Here is a 13,222-nt window from a genome sequence, read left to right on the forward strand (position 1 = left end):
GCTTCTATCCGAGGAGGATTGACTTGGCGGCTTGGTACTGGATTGGTGATCATTAATCAGACACAACTCTTAACATCCGTCCCGTCCATTGGGTGCTTTATTAGCCGGAGTTCGTTGAGTGAAGGCGGTTGATTGGATCTCTTCGACATGTTAATATCGTTGCGTCTACGTGGCAGCGGCAAAGCACGGGGGGGCGGGACGGTGATGAATTCATCCTGAAGAACGGAAGCACGCACACCAGACATGCTCCGTCTTTGAGATGGGCCACATGACAACAGATGCAGTCTGATATCTGCGAATCGCACTCTGGTTTTGCGGATATTTTGGTGGTTTGTGGTTATCGGCGACTGGTGTAAGCTTCCACAAGCAAAATTATACCGGAATCGGCACATCCGTATCGGCTCAGTACGGCTGCCGGCCAGCACAGCGACATCGGCTCGCGCTACCGAGACCGGAAGTCCCTCCAGGTAGCCTCCATGATGGAGCGAAAGGCCATCTCTTCGCACGTTGCTTTTCGCCCTCCAAATCATTCCCGAGTGTGCTTCAATATCCACTCGTCGTCCATCAATTCATTCGGAGTGCCCCGCTCCGCTGGTTCCCATGCGAGTAATTTTCGAACGAGTCGGAGGAAAGAAGCCTTGTCCTGGCCCGCGAGAGTGGTCTCCCTCTCCTCGAGTGTGGTTCTGTCCGGTAGCGAGATATCTGTGCACAGTTCGCCTAGATTCGTCGGGCAGACCATGGTAAGCAGCGTACAGTACGTTGAATGCGTCATGAATACTAGGATGCGACTTACCGTCCTGTGAGAAGAATTTGTCGCTCAGCTTTCCTCGAGCGAGCAGAGTGGCGGGCGGTGGGCCGAGGAGCGCCACCATCTCGGCGAGATGAGCTCGACTCTTGTATGTTTTGAGCTCTGGGTCTTTGCCAGTAAACAAGTGCCCGCCTTCGAAAATGTCCCAGATCTGCGAATGTCAGCCCGCAAGGAAACCGCGAGAGTGTGATTCGTTTTTTTTTTTACCATGCACCCGACATTCCACATATCCGCGCTATACGTCCATGGAGCCTCCAATATGACCTCCGGAGCTCGGTAGATGTCCGGTTGAATCTTATCCCAGTTCTCTCTGTCGCCAGGCATAGCTGAGCCAAAGTCACACAAAACCGGGGCCCCCCATCGCTTGGGCATCCTGAGCTGTCGAGACGTGTAGATGGTTCTCCCGTCTACCTCTTTCCTGGGACACGGGTCTCGGAGCTCTTCCTGTTCGAAGTGGCTGAAAACCGAGTCGTCTTCAATTCCGAACATGATGTTGTCGGCTTTGATGTCTAGTGGGCTTCTTGTTAGTATCCGAAGCCATGCCAACCGAGCGCGGAATGACAATACCGGCATGTACGATTTTGCACTCGGTGTGCAGAAAGTCCAAGGCCAAAAAAACACGTTGGAGGATACCGGCCAGGACAGGTTCCGGAAGTCTTCGGACCGGGTTGCGGTATAGAAAAGTCAACACGCTGTCCCACAGCGGAGTGTGGACGAGACACCGGTGTTCTCCCGCAGGTCCATCGAGATCAAACGTATCGAGCAATGTCCTGACAGCGTCACGGCCTGGGTGGCGTTTAGACGCCCCCTCCATTCGCTTGTACATGTTGATCTCATCGTCGAGCTGGCTTCCCATGGATCGGGAATGAATAAAGAGTTTGAGGGCAACATGTTGGCGGCCCCTAAAGACAAATTGATCAGTATGACACCACCGCCAGACGGACGAGTGTTGACTGCATCTCACTTCAAGTCTCGTGCGAGCCACACCGTCGTTGCAACATAGTCTGGAAGCGTTTCCTCTTCGACTAGCTGGTTTAGTGGAATTCGGGTGAAGTTTGTGTTGATGAAGCTCAGTGGCTTCCACGCGCCTTGAAGCCGGGTCAGCGCCTGGAATAGTGAGCGCGCCATGTGTGTCAGAGGACATGGATGAGTATCGCCGCCAGCCTATGCGGCGTTCAAGAACCCTGCCTAGCGGCCTGCGGGCAATTAGGCAACCGCGACGGCGACTAACCAGAGTCTACAGGGATCATTCCTTGCAGTTGGACATCTCTTACTAATACAGACCCTTGGTTAGGCGGCCGTCTCAGGAGACGTAGAGCTGTGTGATTTCCGACCTTCAGCCTTCTAATTCAGACCATCGCGTAAGGTTCTCCCACCACTTCAGGATAGTGTTAATCTCACAAAACCCGATACAAGCATCTTAGACTGGTCTTACGGCATCATCCTCCCGATGACGGGGCCGTGAGAAGCTCAATAAGAAAAGACCGGCCTGTACTGTACTGGTGGCTCGGATAATGATACGTTGGGACAGAGGCGCAATTCTCGCATCAGAAGACAACATACCTAGCACGTCACCAATTGCTCCAGAATTCCGCTTTGGACTATCGCCGCGGACTCATGCATCCTTGCTTTGATCCAGAGAGGATCCTCCTCGCAAGTGACTGTCCAGCCATGTCCATCTAATGCGGCAATATCACCAGAGAGTTCCGCGATGGACTTGTATCGGCCATGCCAGCATCTCCAGATAACGCCATCGCATTCCAAGTGGCCTATTCGAGGAAATTCCATCCTCTGCAGCTTGTGCATACGAATTAAGCCGTGATGCCGACCCCACCATTGGTCCTCGAACGGATCGTAGCCGCACGTCAATGAATAGAAGACCGACCCAACAGCGAACTGCTCGGTTCGGCAGCCAGCCTTCCCATACGTCCCACGGTCTAGGCCGCCCTCTTCATCAAGAATCCTGGCGAATGGCTCCGTTCCAGACAACATGTCTTCTCCAATCTTGAGCGTACGGTCAAAGTCTGCAAGCTTCACGTGTCCGGCGGGACACAAAAGCATGTTCCCAGGACGAATGTCGCAGTGCGCGAGGCCGAGTTCTTCCAGCCAAGCGGCAGCAGCACCAAGCTGCTTCATCCAGCTGAAGCAATCCTCCAGCGATTGTCTCTTCGCAACTCCCACCACGCGCTGAGACGACTCGTCTCTCTGCTGGTCTTCCCTAAGAAGGGATGCGAGGTCCCCATTCGCGGCATATTCCAGAAAGATCGCTTCCTCGGTTCGGTAGAAGCTTCAGATAATATAGGGCGATGGGGGATGGCGCTCAAGAATGTCGAAAATACTCTGTTCGTTGGCCAGGTCGCAATTTCGACCAGGGCGGACCTTCTTCACAACGATATATTGGTTCAACTTGAACGCAAACCCAGTGCTACCAAGGCTGAGTAGCTGAGGCCCAATCTGTGTACACACTGAATGGTTTCGCTTCCAAATGGCTTCCATAGCATCGGCAAAGAGGCGCGTCGGGGGTAATCGTGACGCGGAAATAATATGACTGTTCGTCTTAGGGTATGGAAGGGACTGGTGATGCTGCAACTGTACGAAGTACGTTGTATAATTACTGGGTGCACTTGGATTATGTAAGAATTGAGAGCATTCTGATCACGTGACATCGTTACCCTCACCCTGCTTCAGATGAAACCTCGTCCTTCGTACTCCCTCACGAGTCCCGACTCCCATGGCATATTATCTAGATAATGTTCAGGTTCGTGTCCGACAGCGTCGGTGGTGTCGGCACAAAACGCAAGTTGTCCAACAGGGCATGTGACACCTGTAGGAAGCGTCATGTATGTGATCTCAGACCCAAATAGTAACACCCGAGCTGAGCCTCTACACTATAGAAACGCTGCTCGCACGTACGGCGCACGACCACCGCGTCAAGTCCAGATGTCGCCTCGGTCAATGCTTCAACAGCGTCTCGCCCCTCCTCCTCGGAAGCGACGGCCTCAACGCGGAAACCGACCACCGACACCGCGCATCTCCACTTCGTCGGCGATCTCAGCCCCGAAGCCTCGTTCCTTGCCAACCGGAACCGCGGCCGGGGTGCTGGAGCCGACCAGCCACCGAGACGCGGCGAGATCGGTGTGTGGCTCGGCCAGAGACCCGACCCCGACGACGACGTGACTGCCCCGTCAGACAGCCAGCACGATGCCCCTGCCGTCGCTGTAGAACCGAACCAGGGGACCCCGTTCCGCCCCTCGGGCCTCATGGGACTCGAGGGTCTGTATCCACAGCTACGCCGCGAGTGCATGTCGGTCCTTCCTCCCCAGCACGACTTCGCCCGCCTGTCTGACATTTACTACACCAAGTTCGACCCCATCTTCCCCGTTCTCCATGCAGAAGAGGTCTCAGAGAAGCGCGACGCCATGGAAGCCGCCGTACTCAGGCAATGCATCTGCTTGATGGCGGCTCTCGATCCCTCAGCCCGCAGACATTTACGACTAGGACAGGACGCGGGCGGCGTATTGTCGCAGACGGAGTTCCGATCGCGCATCGCCACGGCCGTCAAGCTGGCCCTGGACGCCGACTTTATCCAAGACAAAATGGTCCAGCTCCAAGCGTGCATCGTAATGGCCTTCTACGTGAACAAGCCGAGTTCGGGCGAGGTATCTGCCCAGTACTGCGCCCAGGCCGTCCAGCTCACCCAGATGATGGGTCTCCATCTCGGCTGGCCCGGCGACAGGGGCACCACCGAAAAGTCGAGACGCGTCTTCTGGTGCGTGTGGACCCTGGACCGCCTCAACGCCGCCGCCAACGGCCGGCCCGTTCTGATCCACCATCAGGACATGGACAAGAGGGTGCTGGAAGCTGTCCCGGAGCAGGTTCCAGCGTTTCAGCTTTTCATTCGCATTTCGCAGTTTTTGGACCGGGTTATATCGAAGTATCGCCCACACGCACTACCCGAGAGCCAACAGCCAGTGACACCGTCATTTGACGATCTGGTCTGTGAGGCTCATGCGGCGGGTGTCGCGGCACCGTTGCTGGGTAAGTTGAAGTTGATGCTTTTATTTTTGATCGCCTTCGATATGCGTTTTGCGCCACAGCTTTAGTCGACTCAGCTGACTTGACTCTCCTCTCAACTAGCCTCAGTGGAATTATACTACCATGCCGTGGTCATACTGCAAGGCAGGCCACAAGGCTCCCCGTCGGGCCGAGTGCCCTGCTCATCCGCGCAGACCTTCTGCGCCATGAGCATCATATCCATCGCCTCGGAGGAGTACAAGTCGTCTCTCACATTCTGGGCCGTGGTTCCCTATGCTGTATCTCTGGCCTCATCCGTGGCGTACCGGGACTTTCGAAACAGCCCCATTCCTTATCACCGGAAACGAGCCTACGGGCTGTTCCAAGCCAGCTGCGATCTTCTGGACGAGCTTGGCAAGGCGTTCCGGTCAGCTCGCATGATGGCGCGCCTAGCAAAAGATACGCTGCAGGAGGTCGAGCGCATCTCGGTCAACAGGAAAAGGATCAAAACTCGTGAGGGAACAGCGTCAACATCGAGGGGTGGTACTTCGACGGCGGCACCCGAGGTCGACGCGAACGCCGTACAGACAAGCTCTAAGGGCCCGGCGGAGAACTCGACTGTTACGGATTCCCAGGGTCCAACGCCGCTGGCGGCGACTCCCCTGACGCAGCCTGTTGGTCCCGGCGGGCCTACAGTCAACCCGCAGATCTCACAGCCCGCACAGCCCACACAGCCCACACCGGCGACACCTGCATCGGTGTCGCAGCTAGACCCCGGTATATTCCAAGACCTGGATTTCTCGGACGTGCCGGGAATCTTCGACGAGTTCGATCCTGAATTCCAACTCGATCGGGTTGACGCCGTATTTTCGGCCAACCTGAATCCCGCAATGCCCTTCCTTCCTACAGAATGGATGGACGATACCCAGCTCGGCATGTATCCCTGAGAGAGAGGATGTACTGGCCGAGAATGTTCTCCAGGAACGACAGATCACCTATGACGTCAGTCTAAGGTGTTTTTACTTCGGGCATGCCCGTCTTTCGTGCGGAGGTGGCTTTTCACTTCCCCGCACTCCGGCTCCGAGTGGGGCAAATCAGACTCTGAAGCGGAATTGCCGTTTAAGGCAATGTCCATCCATCTCCTTTGCGGAGTGAATCTTGATACGGAAGTCCGCTATACGGGGATTTCCTTAAACGGAAAAGGCCTCTTGCGAGCCACTCCGAGGACCTGGCTACGCAGCGGCTTCGCGATCGGGCATTGTCACGGAGCGTATTCCACATGTATATATAACTGACCCAAAGGTTAAGGGTATCGAAAGGGTCTAAGTCCTGTACAGAGACAAAAGACAAGACTCAAACGATCCGCAGTCGCCTCGACACATAATCTCCAGACTCATCACCAAATCGCCTCGACACCCAATACCCAGAATCATCACAATGTTGTCAGCAACAAGAACCACACGCTCAAAGTTGCGGCCACGCTCACTCTGGCCTGCCCTCTCTCAGTGCCAGAATCGCCTCATGACAGGGCAGACTGCAACGGAATCTAAGAAAGATGGCGATATCTCCTCCGTGTTCAGGTCACTTTCCGGCGGCGGCGGTCAAGACGAATTGCCCCCACGATTTGCCGACGTAAAGCGAAGTCTCCTGACCCGGAGCCAAGGCAGAGATGCGCTGTACGCCAGTTGGAATCGCCTTTTGAAGCGCCTCCAGGACGACATTGGGGTCATCCGCGAAACCCGGTCCACCATCATCCCTGAGATTTCGTTCGCAGACCTCGACAACCCTTCGTCAAACTTTAACGAAGCTTTCAGAAAACGAGGTGTTGCCGTGGTACGAAACGTTGTGCCAGAAAAGGAGGCCCGTTCGTACAAAGAGGAGGTCGAGAGATATGTCGCCGCGAACCCATCCACCAGAGGTATGTTATCGTTTTCCAAAACATCGTCCAACTCGTTGAGCTAACAGCACGAAAGCTTTCCCCGCTCACGACCCGCAAGTCTTCGAGCTGTACTGGTCCCACCCGCAGCTCAAAGCGCGAGCGCACCCCAACATGATCAAGACGCAGAAATTCCTCATGTCGTACTACCACTCCTCCAACCCGGACGCCGAATGCTCCACCCAGAACCCCCTCATCTACGCCGACCGCCTCCGCCTCCGCCAGCCAGGCGACGCCGGCTTTGCTCTCGGCCCGCACGTCGACGCAGGCAGCGTCGAGCGCTGGGAACCCGAGGGCTACGGCCGCGGCCGCGTCTACGACAAGGTCTTCGACGGCGCCTGGGAGGACTTTGACCCCTGGGAGCTGACCACCCGCCTCGACGCCGTCTCGGACCTCTACCAGGGCGCCGGCGCCTGCTCCATGTTCCGCATGTTCCAGGGCTGGCTCAGCATGTCCCACACCGGTCCCAACGAGGGCACCCTCCTCGTCAACCCGCTCTTCAACCTCGCCACCGCCTACTACCTCCTCCGACCCTTCTTCACCCCCAAGCGCATCCCCTTCCCCGCAGACGCCGCCGAGAACCCTCCCCACTCCTTCTCCCCCGAGTTCCTCGACCCCAACAACTGGACCCTCGAGGACCCGGTCACCTCGGAACTCCAGGGCAGCTTCCCGGGTCATTCTCAGGAACTGCGGCCCCACTGGCACCCGCACCTCGACCTGCCCAACACCATGGTGCACGTCCCCCGTATCGCACCGGGCGACTACGTTGCCTGGCACTGCGACACGATCCACGCCGTCGATTCCGTGCATCAAGGTACGGGCGATTCTAGCGTCATGTACATCCCCGCCTGCCCGGCCACCCGGCCCAGCCTCGACTACATGGTGCGTCAGCGCAGCTGCTTCGAGCAGGGCATCCCTGCGCCCGACTTCCCCGGCAGTAAGGGCGAGAGCGAGCATGTTGGTCGTCCTGGCGTCCAGGAGCTGAAGGCTATCTCCGATGTTGACGCTCTACGGGCGACCGGCTATGCGGCGTTCGATGTTGGGGCCGCAAAGTCCCGCGGTGAAGCTGCGGTTCTCGAGTACGGAAACAAGGTGTTGGGATTCTAAATCATAACGTTGTATGCATGTTATAAACTTGGTGTTGGTCATGGTTTCATGTCAAGGAAGCTTACGATGGACAGGTAAAGGACGGGAGCTGAACACGTGTAATATAAGCCGGGATTCAGGGGTAAGGCCTACAAGGCAAGATCATCATCTATTGCACTGGGCACTCAAAGCGTATTTCCGTTATCATGATAATACATTACGAAACCATCGGATATTGTTAACTAGCAAATTAATCCTTGTAAGCTCAGTACAACCGATTCGTCGATCCGATATCTGTCCTACAGTCATGAGGTTCGTTTCGTTGCCTTCTGAGGCTCCATAATAATGCCTTCATCGATTCCCTCTCCTGCCCGAGACTGTTTTCATACCATTACTTCTTGGTGGCCACTTTGGCCAAGTCGGCAAGACCATCGCGGCGCTTGAACTTGGCGTCCTGGATAACGCCTACAGAAAGAGGAATCAGTATCACTCGCATTGAATGCCGGTCTGGGCAGAGAGATTATCCCTGACTTACCAGCATCAGCATCACTGGAGAAGTGAGCACTCCACTCAACAAAGGTGGATCCCTCTAGCTCTCCGGAGGTGATGGGGTAGCAGCGGATGGTCGAGAGGACCGAGGAGTAAGACGTCTCAGGCTGGGCGGTGATGACGCTGTACGTGATGTAGTGGTTTATCGTCTGGTAACAAATTGCTGTCAGTCGGGGGCCCTTCTCTTCTCTCACTTTACATGGAGGGAAACGGTCTCGTTTGTTTTTCAATTGACACAATCACGGGATAGGGACAAGAACGCACGCTGTGTTCCTCCTGCTTGACCTCAATGACGGTGCCATCCTTGAAGGTCCAGCGAACGATATCCGTCTCGGGGCTGGTGCTCCCCTTGACCTCTTCACTCTTCTCAAGAGTGGACAGCCATTTTCCAAACTCGGCGAGCTTGATGTGATGCCAAACGTGGGAAAGGGGTGCGCGGATGACGGCGCTCTCCAAGACCGAGGTGGATGTGGGGATGTTGATGTTCGACATGGTGACGGTTCTCGTACTGAAGTGATTCGAGGTTCTGTTGGCGTCTAGTCGTGTCGAGGTGCGGTGTGTTTGTTCTCTTGAGAGATGAATGTGTTGAGAGTGGGGAGAGTTTGGATGGCGGTCAGGACGAAGGGCTGAGCCAGAAGTACCACTTGGCTAGCACCTTCCACAGGGTAGCAGCGTCCCTGTAATTGACGAGGTGTCCCTGCCCAAGAATGTCGTTGAGCCTATCGCTTCGTGAGGAGCTGGGTAGCTACTTCCTCGTTCGTTTGCTCCCATCGCCAATGTTGACGTCATACGCATTACATCGCTAAGTCCAATTCCAGCTCACTGTCGAGTACGAAGTACGTAATACACGTACGAAGTAGTATTGCACTAGCTGCTCATTCTGATCACGTAAGCGAAGTCGTTCGCGGCAACGGTTCTTCACACCATAGTACGAATACTTAATGCTTCATGGCGAGCAGACACAGGCACCGAGTCGATATGGGATATCAGAAGATACCAGGACTTTTACCTCGAGTAGATGTAACGTCGGTTTCTAGGAAATCCAGCTGCACCCGAAGTATAGACTCGAGTTGCAAACTGGATATTCATCCATTATTTCCCTGTTTTCCGCACGAGTATCAAAGCTGTCCGTGGCTGTCTGCTGACTGAATCCTCTCCCGGGTGGCCAGACGGCTCCTGGTCATGCCTAGTTGCCACGATTGTAAGTGGATTCTTCAACTGAGGAGAAGAAATAGAAGAGGGTCATGAAACACCGGAGGTCAGCGTTGGGCCACGCAGATAAAGCCTGAAGGCTTCGAACGTGCGTGGGATGATATCCTTGAGCGCAGGCAGTGGCCCGATGCATGGCCCTTGTGTAGGATGTACTGCCTCTCAGGGAAGACTGTCAAGCCAATATACCAGCAGAAGAAGCAGACGGATGCATCTAAAGAGAATAAAAGGTGGTGGATATTGTGCCATATAGTTGGTTTTACAAATGATGTACATTTCGCCTTGCCTTCCCTCGACCAACGGCTTGGTCTGCCTTATACGTATTTCCCGCTCGGATTTTCAGAGCGCCACGTGCTCTTAATCTCTGCAAGACGACAGCATATATTAGCATAAAGACGTGACGAGTGAAATATGAGAGGCTCTCGTCCCAAGGAAAAACACCAAAAGGACAGGCAAACTTACTCTCCATACAGTGCGGGCAGAGGATATGTTGCCTCTTGATCTGGCCACAGGCGGGGCACTTGCAAAGCGACTTGACATCCTTCAGCGCTTTGCCTGCCATGAACCTGCTGCGCTTCTTCGAGTGCGTCGTCTTCTTCTTCGGCACGGCTCGCAGGATCGACTCCCAGATATCGCCCAGCCATGCTGGGATGTTGAGCTGGACCGCCGGGATGGCTATTGCTAGTCTCGGAAGGAGGGGGTGTGTGAACTGGGCCGCATTGGCAGACCATATTCTCTGCCCGGGAAGCAGAGTCGGAAGAGAAAGTCGGGGGAAAAGAGAGGGCAACCGAAGCGGCTGCGCAGCCATGGCGGCGGAAGCCATTATTGTGTTGTGTAGATGGTTGTGTATCGAGAGTGAAAAGCCGGGCTGCCTCGAGGCGGCCGGTAACAATGTACAGTGTCGGTAAGGGAATGAATGGACGGATCGACCACCGAAATCGACGGCTCTACGTTTCGTATGGATTTTGATTCAATTCGGCAAATTCGGGCGGCGTGGTGTATCGTCGCGATCAGAGTTGAACTCCCGGGCAAAGGTTGATCTCGCGTCGATAATTTCGTCTCGTCCTCAAATCTCCAGACCCACTTGACAGCTCGGCATACGGTAAAATCTTTTCCCGACAATCATAAAGTCAATCAGTTCAACTCGGCCAACCGTAGTCCGTCCTGGTGCACAGACAACATGGCAGCCAATCATAGTAACCAGGACACCATTTCCCCCTTTCTCTGAACCCCTGTTTACTCTCCCTATACGGAAATTGTATTTGGCTGGGGCACTGGGGGAAAGGGAAAGGGAACACCAGCGCAGAAATTCCACCCAACCAACCCATCCCATTTCCTGGCCCCCTTTGGAAAGCTTCACCGGCTGTCCAGTTGTCTCTTGATCCAACCTCACTTCCTCCATACTCCCATCCTCCACAACTCCACCCGCCGCTTCCACTCGTATCTATCCCTCCCTCTTACCCAACGGCTTCACCCGAAAACGTGTCCGGAGCGCGTCGTCGATTGCGTTTTTCTTGGGAATAGCGTCCGCGTCTCGTCTTTCACTCGTTCCGCCAACACTCGCTCGCGTCCACAGCACGTCAAAAAATATCCACAATGGCGCAGACTCAGCAAGCCCCTTCCACCATCTACCCCCAGTCGCATGTCGGCTTTGACAGCATCACTTCTCAGATCGAGAAGAAGCTGCTCAAACGGGGCTTCCAGTTCAATGTCATCTGCGTTGGTATGTTTTGACTTCACGTCATCGCGCGCCCATTCGCCGTCTCTGTCCCATTGCTGACACGGAACTCGACTTTCCCCTGTTACAGGTCAGACTGGACTCGGCAAATCGACCCTGATCAACACCATCTTCGCCTCGCACCTGATCGACTCCAAGGGCCGCATGCAACCCGATGAGCCCATCCGTTCCACCACCGAGATCCAGGGTGTCTCCCACATCATCGAGGAGAACGGCGTCCGTCTGCGGCTCAACATTGTCGATACCCCTGGCTACGGCGACCTCGTCAACAACGACCGCTGCTGGGACCCCATCGTCAAGTACATCAAGGATCAGCACTCGGCGTACCTTCGCAAGGAGCTTACGGCCCAGCGCGAGCGCTACATCCAGGATACCCGCATCCACTGCTGTCTCTTCTTCATCCAGCCTTCCGGCCACTCTCTCAAGCCCATCGACATTGTCGTCCTCAAGAAGCTTTCCGATGTCGTCAACGTCGTGCCCGTCATCGCCAAGGCCGACTCCCTCACCTTTGAAGAGCGTGAGGAGTTCAAGGAGCGTATCAAGGAGGAGTTTGCTTTCCACAACCTGAAGATGTACCCCTATGAGAATGAAGAGTTTGACGACGAGGAGCGGGCTGTGAACTCGCAGATCAAGGTGCGTTAAAACGCAGTCCTTTGTTTTCCTGTCTTGACCCTTGGAACTGTCCACATTCTCCTGTCCGCATGCACCTCCAACTCAACCCCTTGACTCGAGAACTAACCCCTGACCCCCCTTTTGTCTAGGCCATGATTCCCTTCGCTGTTGTCGGCTCGGAAAAGTCCATCATCGTCAACGGCAAGCAGGTTCGCGGCCGCCAGAACCGTTGGGGCGTTATCAACGTCGAGGACGAGGAACACTGCGAGTTCATCTACCTACGGAACTTCCTGCTTCGCACACACCTCCAGGACCTCATCGAAACCACTTCCCAGATCCACTACGAGACCTTCCGTGCGAAGCAACTCCTCGCGCTCAAGGAGAGCAGCGCACACGGTGGTGGCAGCCGGCCCATCAGCCCCGCAGCCGAGCGTGAGATGAGCCGTGGCTCTCAGAGGATGACCATGAACGGCTACTAGGACGGCCAGCGGTGATCGCAGAGCCGCGTGATGATTCTCGAGGTCCCCCGAGGCCTGCGGTCTCTTCCAAGCCTTAACAACGGCGCGCCGCAACAAGTGGTGGTCCTCGTGAGATAGGGGATGCCTTTAATGACTTTTGAAAACACAAAACCAACTTTTTTTTGACTCGGGGTGTTTTTATGCGCAATACCATATGGCGAACGACGCTGGATACTTGACCTTGAAGAGACGAGGGTGCTTGCTTGGAAACTACCCATTTCCCCAGGACGAATGGCGACGGGAGCGAGGGGGTGAAATAAAAATCATCTTATCAGCCGCCTTTTGTCCTCCCACTCTCATTTCTCTGGGAGCCAAGCAGGCGGGCATGCGGGTCTGACAGGAAAGGAGTGGAAAGCAAAACAAAAGGATGCAATGGCGTGGCGCGAGGATAATGGTCAATACCCCCCGACCTTTGGGCCTGATGGTCGTTGGTGTGTCTTTTTTGTCTTTTTTTCTCGTTTCCCCCCAAGAGCATTCGTGTAGTTTATTCTCTCGACTAGTTTCCTCTTTCTCTCTTTTCTTTTCCTTCTGTCTAATTACTCCCTCTCGCGCAACCTTGCAGCCAGACGCTCTTTGGCGAGCTTTCTCTCTTAATTCCATTAGTACCCACGCAGTCTTCAGTCGCCGTTTTCCCTTGCCTGGGCCTTAATTAAGCAAGTCCTGTCTTTGGGTAAACATTTGCGAGAATACAAAACGAATCATGACGCCGTAAATCCCGCGTTTTCACTGTCTAGACGCGAAGTGTACTGGCT

At 55.0% G+C, this 13,222-nt stretch overlaps 8 protein-coding genes across 8 annotated transcripts; 4 read left to right on the forward strand and 4 right to left on the reverse strand.

The window, feature by feature from the left end:
- Positions 1-526: 526 nt before the first annotated feature.
- On the reverse strand, positions 527-1,936 carry ACRALDRAFT_2094969 (uncharacterized protein; the record flags this gene model as incomplete). The annotated part of the gene is given in 5 exon segments (XM_071022700.1): positions 527-717; positions 737-959; positions 1,016-1,317; positions 1,376-1,710; positions 1,773-1,936. 5 exon segments carry the CDS (start codon positions 1,934-1,936, stop codon positions 527-529), a joined length of 1,215 nt encoding a protein of 404 aa, XP_070878775.1.
- Positions 1,937-2,585: 649 nt separating this feature from the next.
- Positions 2,586-3,377, reverse strand: ACRALDRAFT_1060247 (uncharacterized protein; the record flags this gene model as incomplete). Its single annotated transcript, XM_071016203.1, has 1 exon — positions 2,586-3,377. A coding segment is annotated over exon 1 (325 nt), but the record flags the coding sequence as incomplete, so codon positions are not given.
- Positions 3,378-3,558: 181 nt separating this feature from the next.
- On the forward strand, positions 3,559-5,769 carry ACRALDRAFT_1079253 (uncharacterized protein; the record flags this gene model as incomplete). Its single annotated transcript, XM_071018881.1, has 3 exons — positions 3,559-3,648; positions 3,703-4,846; positions 4,946-5,769. 3 exons carry the CDS (start codon positions 3,559-3,561, stop codon positions 5,767-5,769), a joined length of 2,058 nt encoding a protein of 685 aa, XP_070878777.1.
- Positions 5,770-6,259: 490 nt separating this feature from the next.
- ACRALDRAFT_1067513 (uncharacterized protein) lies at positions 6,260-7,865 on the forward strand (the record flags this gene model as incomplete). The annotated part of the gene is made up of 2 exons (XM_071017454.1): positions 6,260-6,740; positions 6,796-7,865. The coding sequence occupies 2 exons, from the start codon at positions 6,260-6,262 to the stop codon at positions 7,863-7,865; spliced, it is 1,551 nt and encodes a 516-aa protein (XP_070878778.1).
- Positions 7,866-8,235: 370 nt separating this feature from the next.
- Positions 8,236-8,885, reverse strand: ACRALDRAFT_1067512 (uncharacterized protein; the record flags this gene model as incomplete). The annotated part of the gene is made up of 3 exons (XM_071017453.1): positions 8,236-8,309; positions 8,380-8,542; positions 8,658-8,885. 3 exons carry the CDS (start codon positions 8,883-8,885, stop codon positions 8,236-8,238), a joined length of 465 nt encoding a protein of 154 aa, XP_070878779.1.
- Positions 8,886-9,776: 891 nt separating this feature from the next.
- Positions 9,777-10,647, reverse strand: ACRALDRAFT_1060245 (mitochondrial 54S ribosomal protein bL32m). The gene is made up of 2 exons (XM_071016202.1): positions 10,065-10,647; positions 9,777-9,966 (listed from the first exon to the last, which is right to left on the reverse strand). Exons 1-2 carry the CDS (start codon positions 10,408-10,410, stop codon positions 9,917-9,919), a joined length of 396 nt encoding a protein of 131 aa, XP_070878780.1. The 5' UTR covers positions 10,411-10,647; the 3' UTR covers positions 9,777-9,916.
- A 240-nt stretch (positions 10,648-10,887) lies between these two features.
- ACRALDRAFT_1039082 (uncharacterized protein) lies at positions 10,888-13,188 on the forward strand. Its single transcript, XM_071015122.1, has 3 exons — positions 10,888-11,325; positions 11,411-11,973; positions 12,102-13,188. Exons 1-3 carry the CDS (start codon positions 11,199-11,201, stop codon positions 12,429-12,431), a joined length of 1,020 nt encoding a protein of 339 aa, XP_070878781.1. The 5' UTR covers positions 10,888-11,198; the 3' UTR covers positions 12,432-13,188.
- Positions 12,462-13,123, forward strand: ACRALDRAFT_206145 (uncharacterized protein; the record flags this gene model as incomplete). The annotated part of the gene is made up of 4 exons (XM_071021975.1): positions 12,462-12,539; positions 12,658-12,801; positions 12,837-12,901; positions 13,033-13,123. The coding sequence occupies 4 exons, from the start codon at positions 12,462-12,464 to the stop codon at positions 13,121-13,123; spliced, it is 378 nt and encodes a 125-aa protein (XP_070878782.1).
- Positions 13,189-13,222: the final 34 nt, after the last annotated feature.

The sequence above is a fragment of the Sodiomyces alcalophilus genome (assembly GCF_042370955.1).
Source record: "Sodiomyces alcalophilus JCM 7366 unplaced genomic scaffold ACRALscaffold_1, whole genome shotgun sequence".
In the NCBI taxonomy this organism is placed as follows: Eukaryota; Fungi; Ascomycota; class Sordariomycetes; order Glomerellales; family Plectosphaerellaceae; genus Sodiomyces; species Sodiomyces alcalophilus.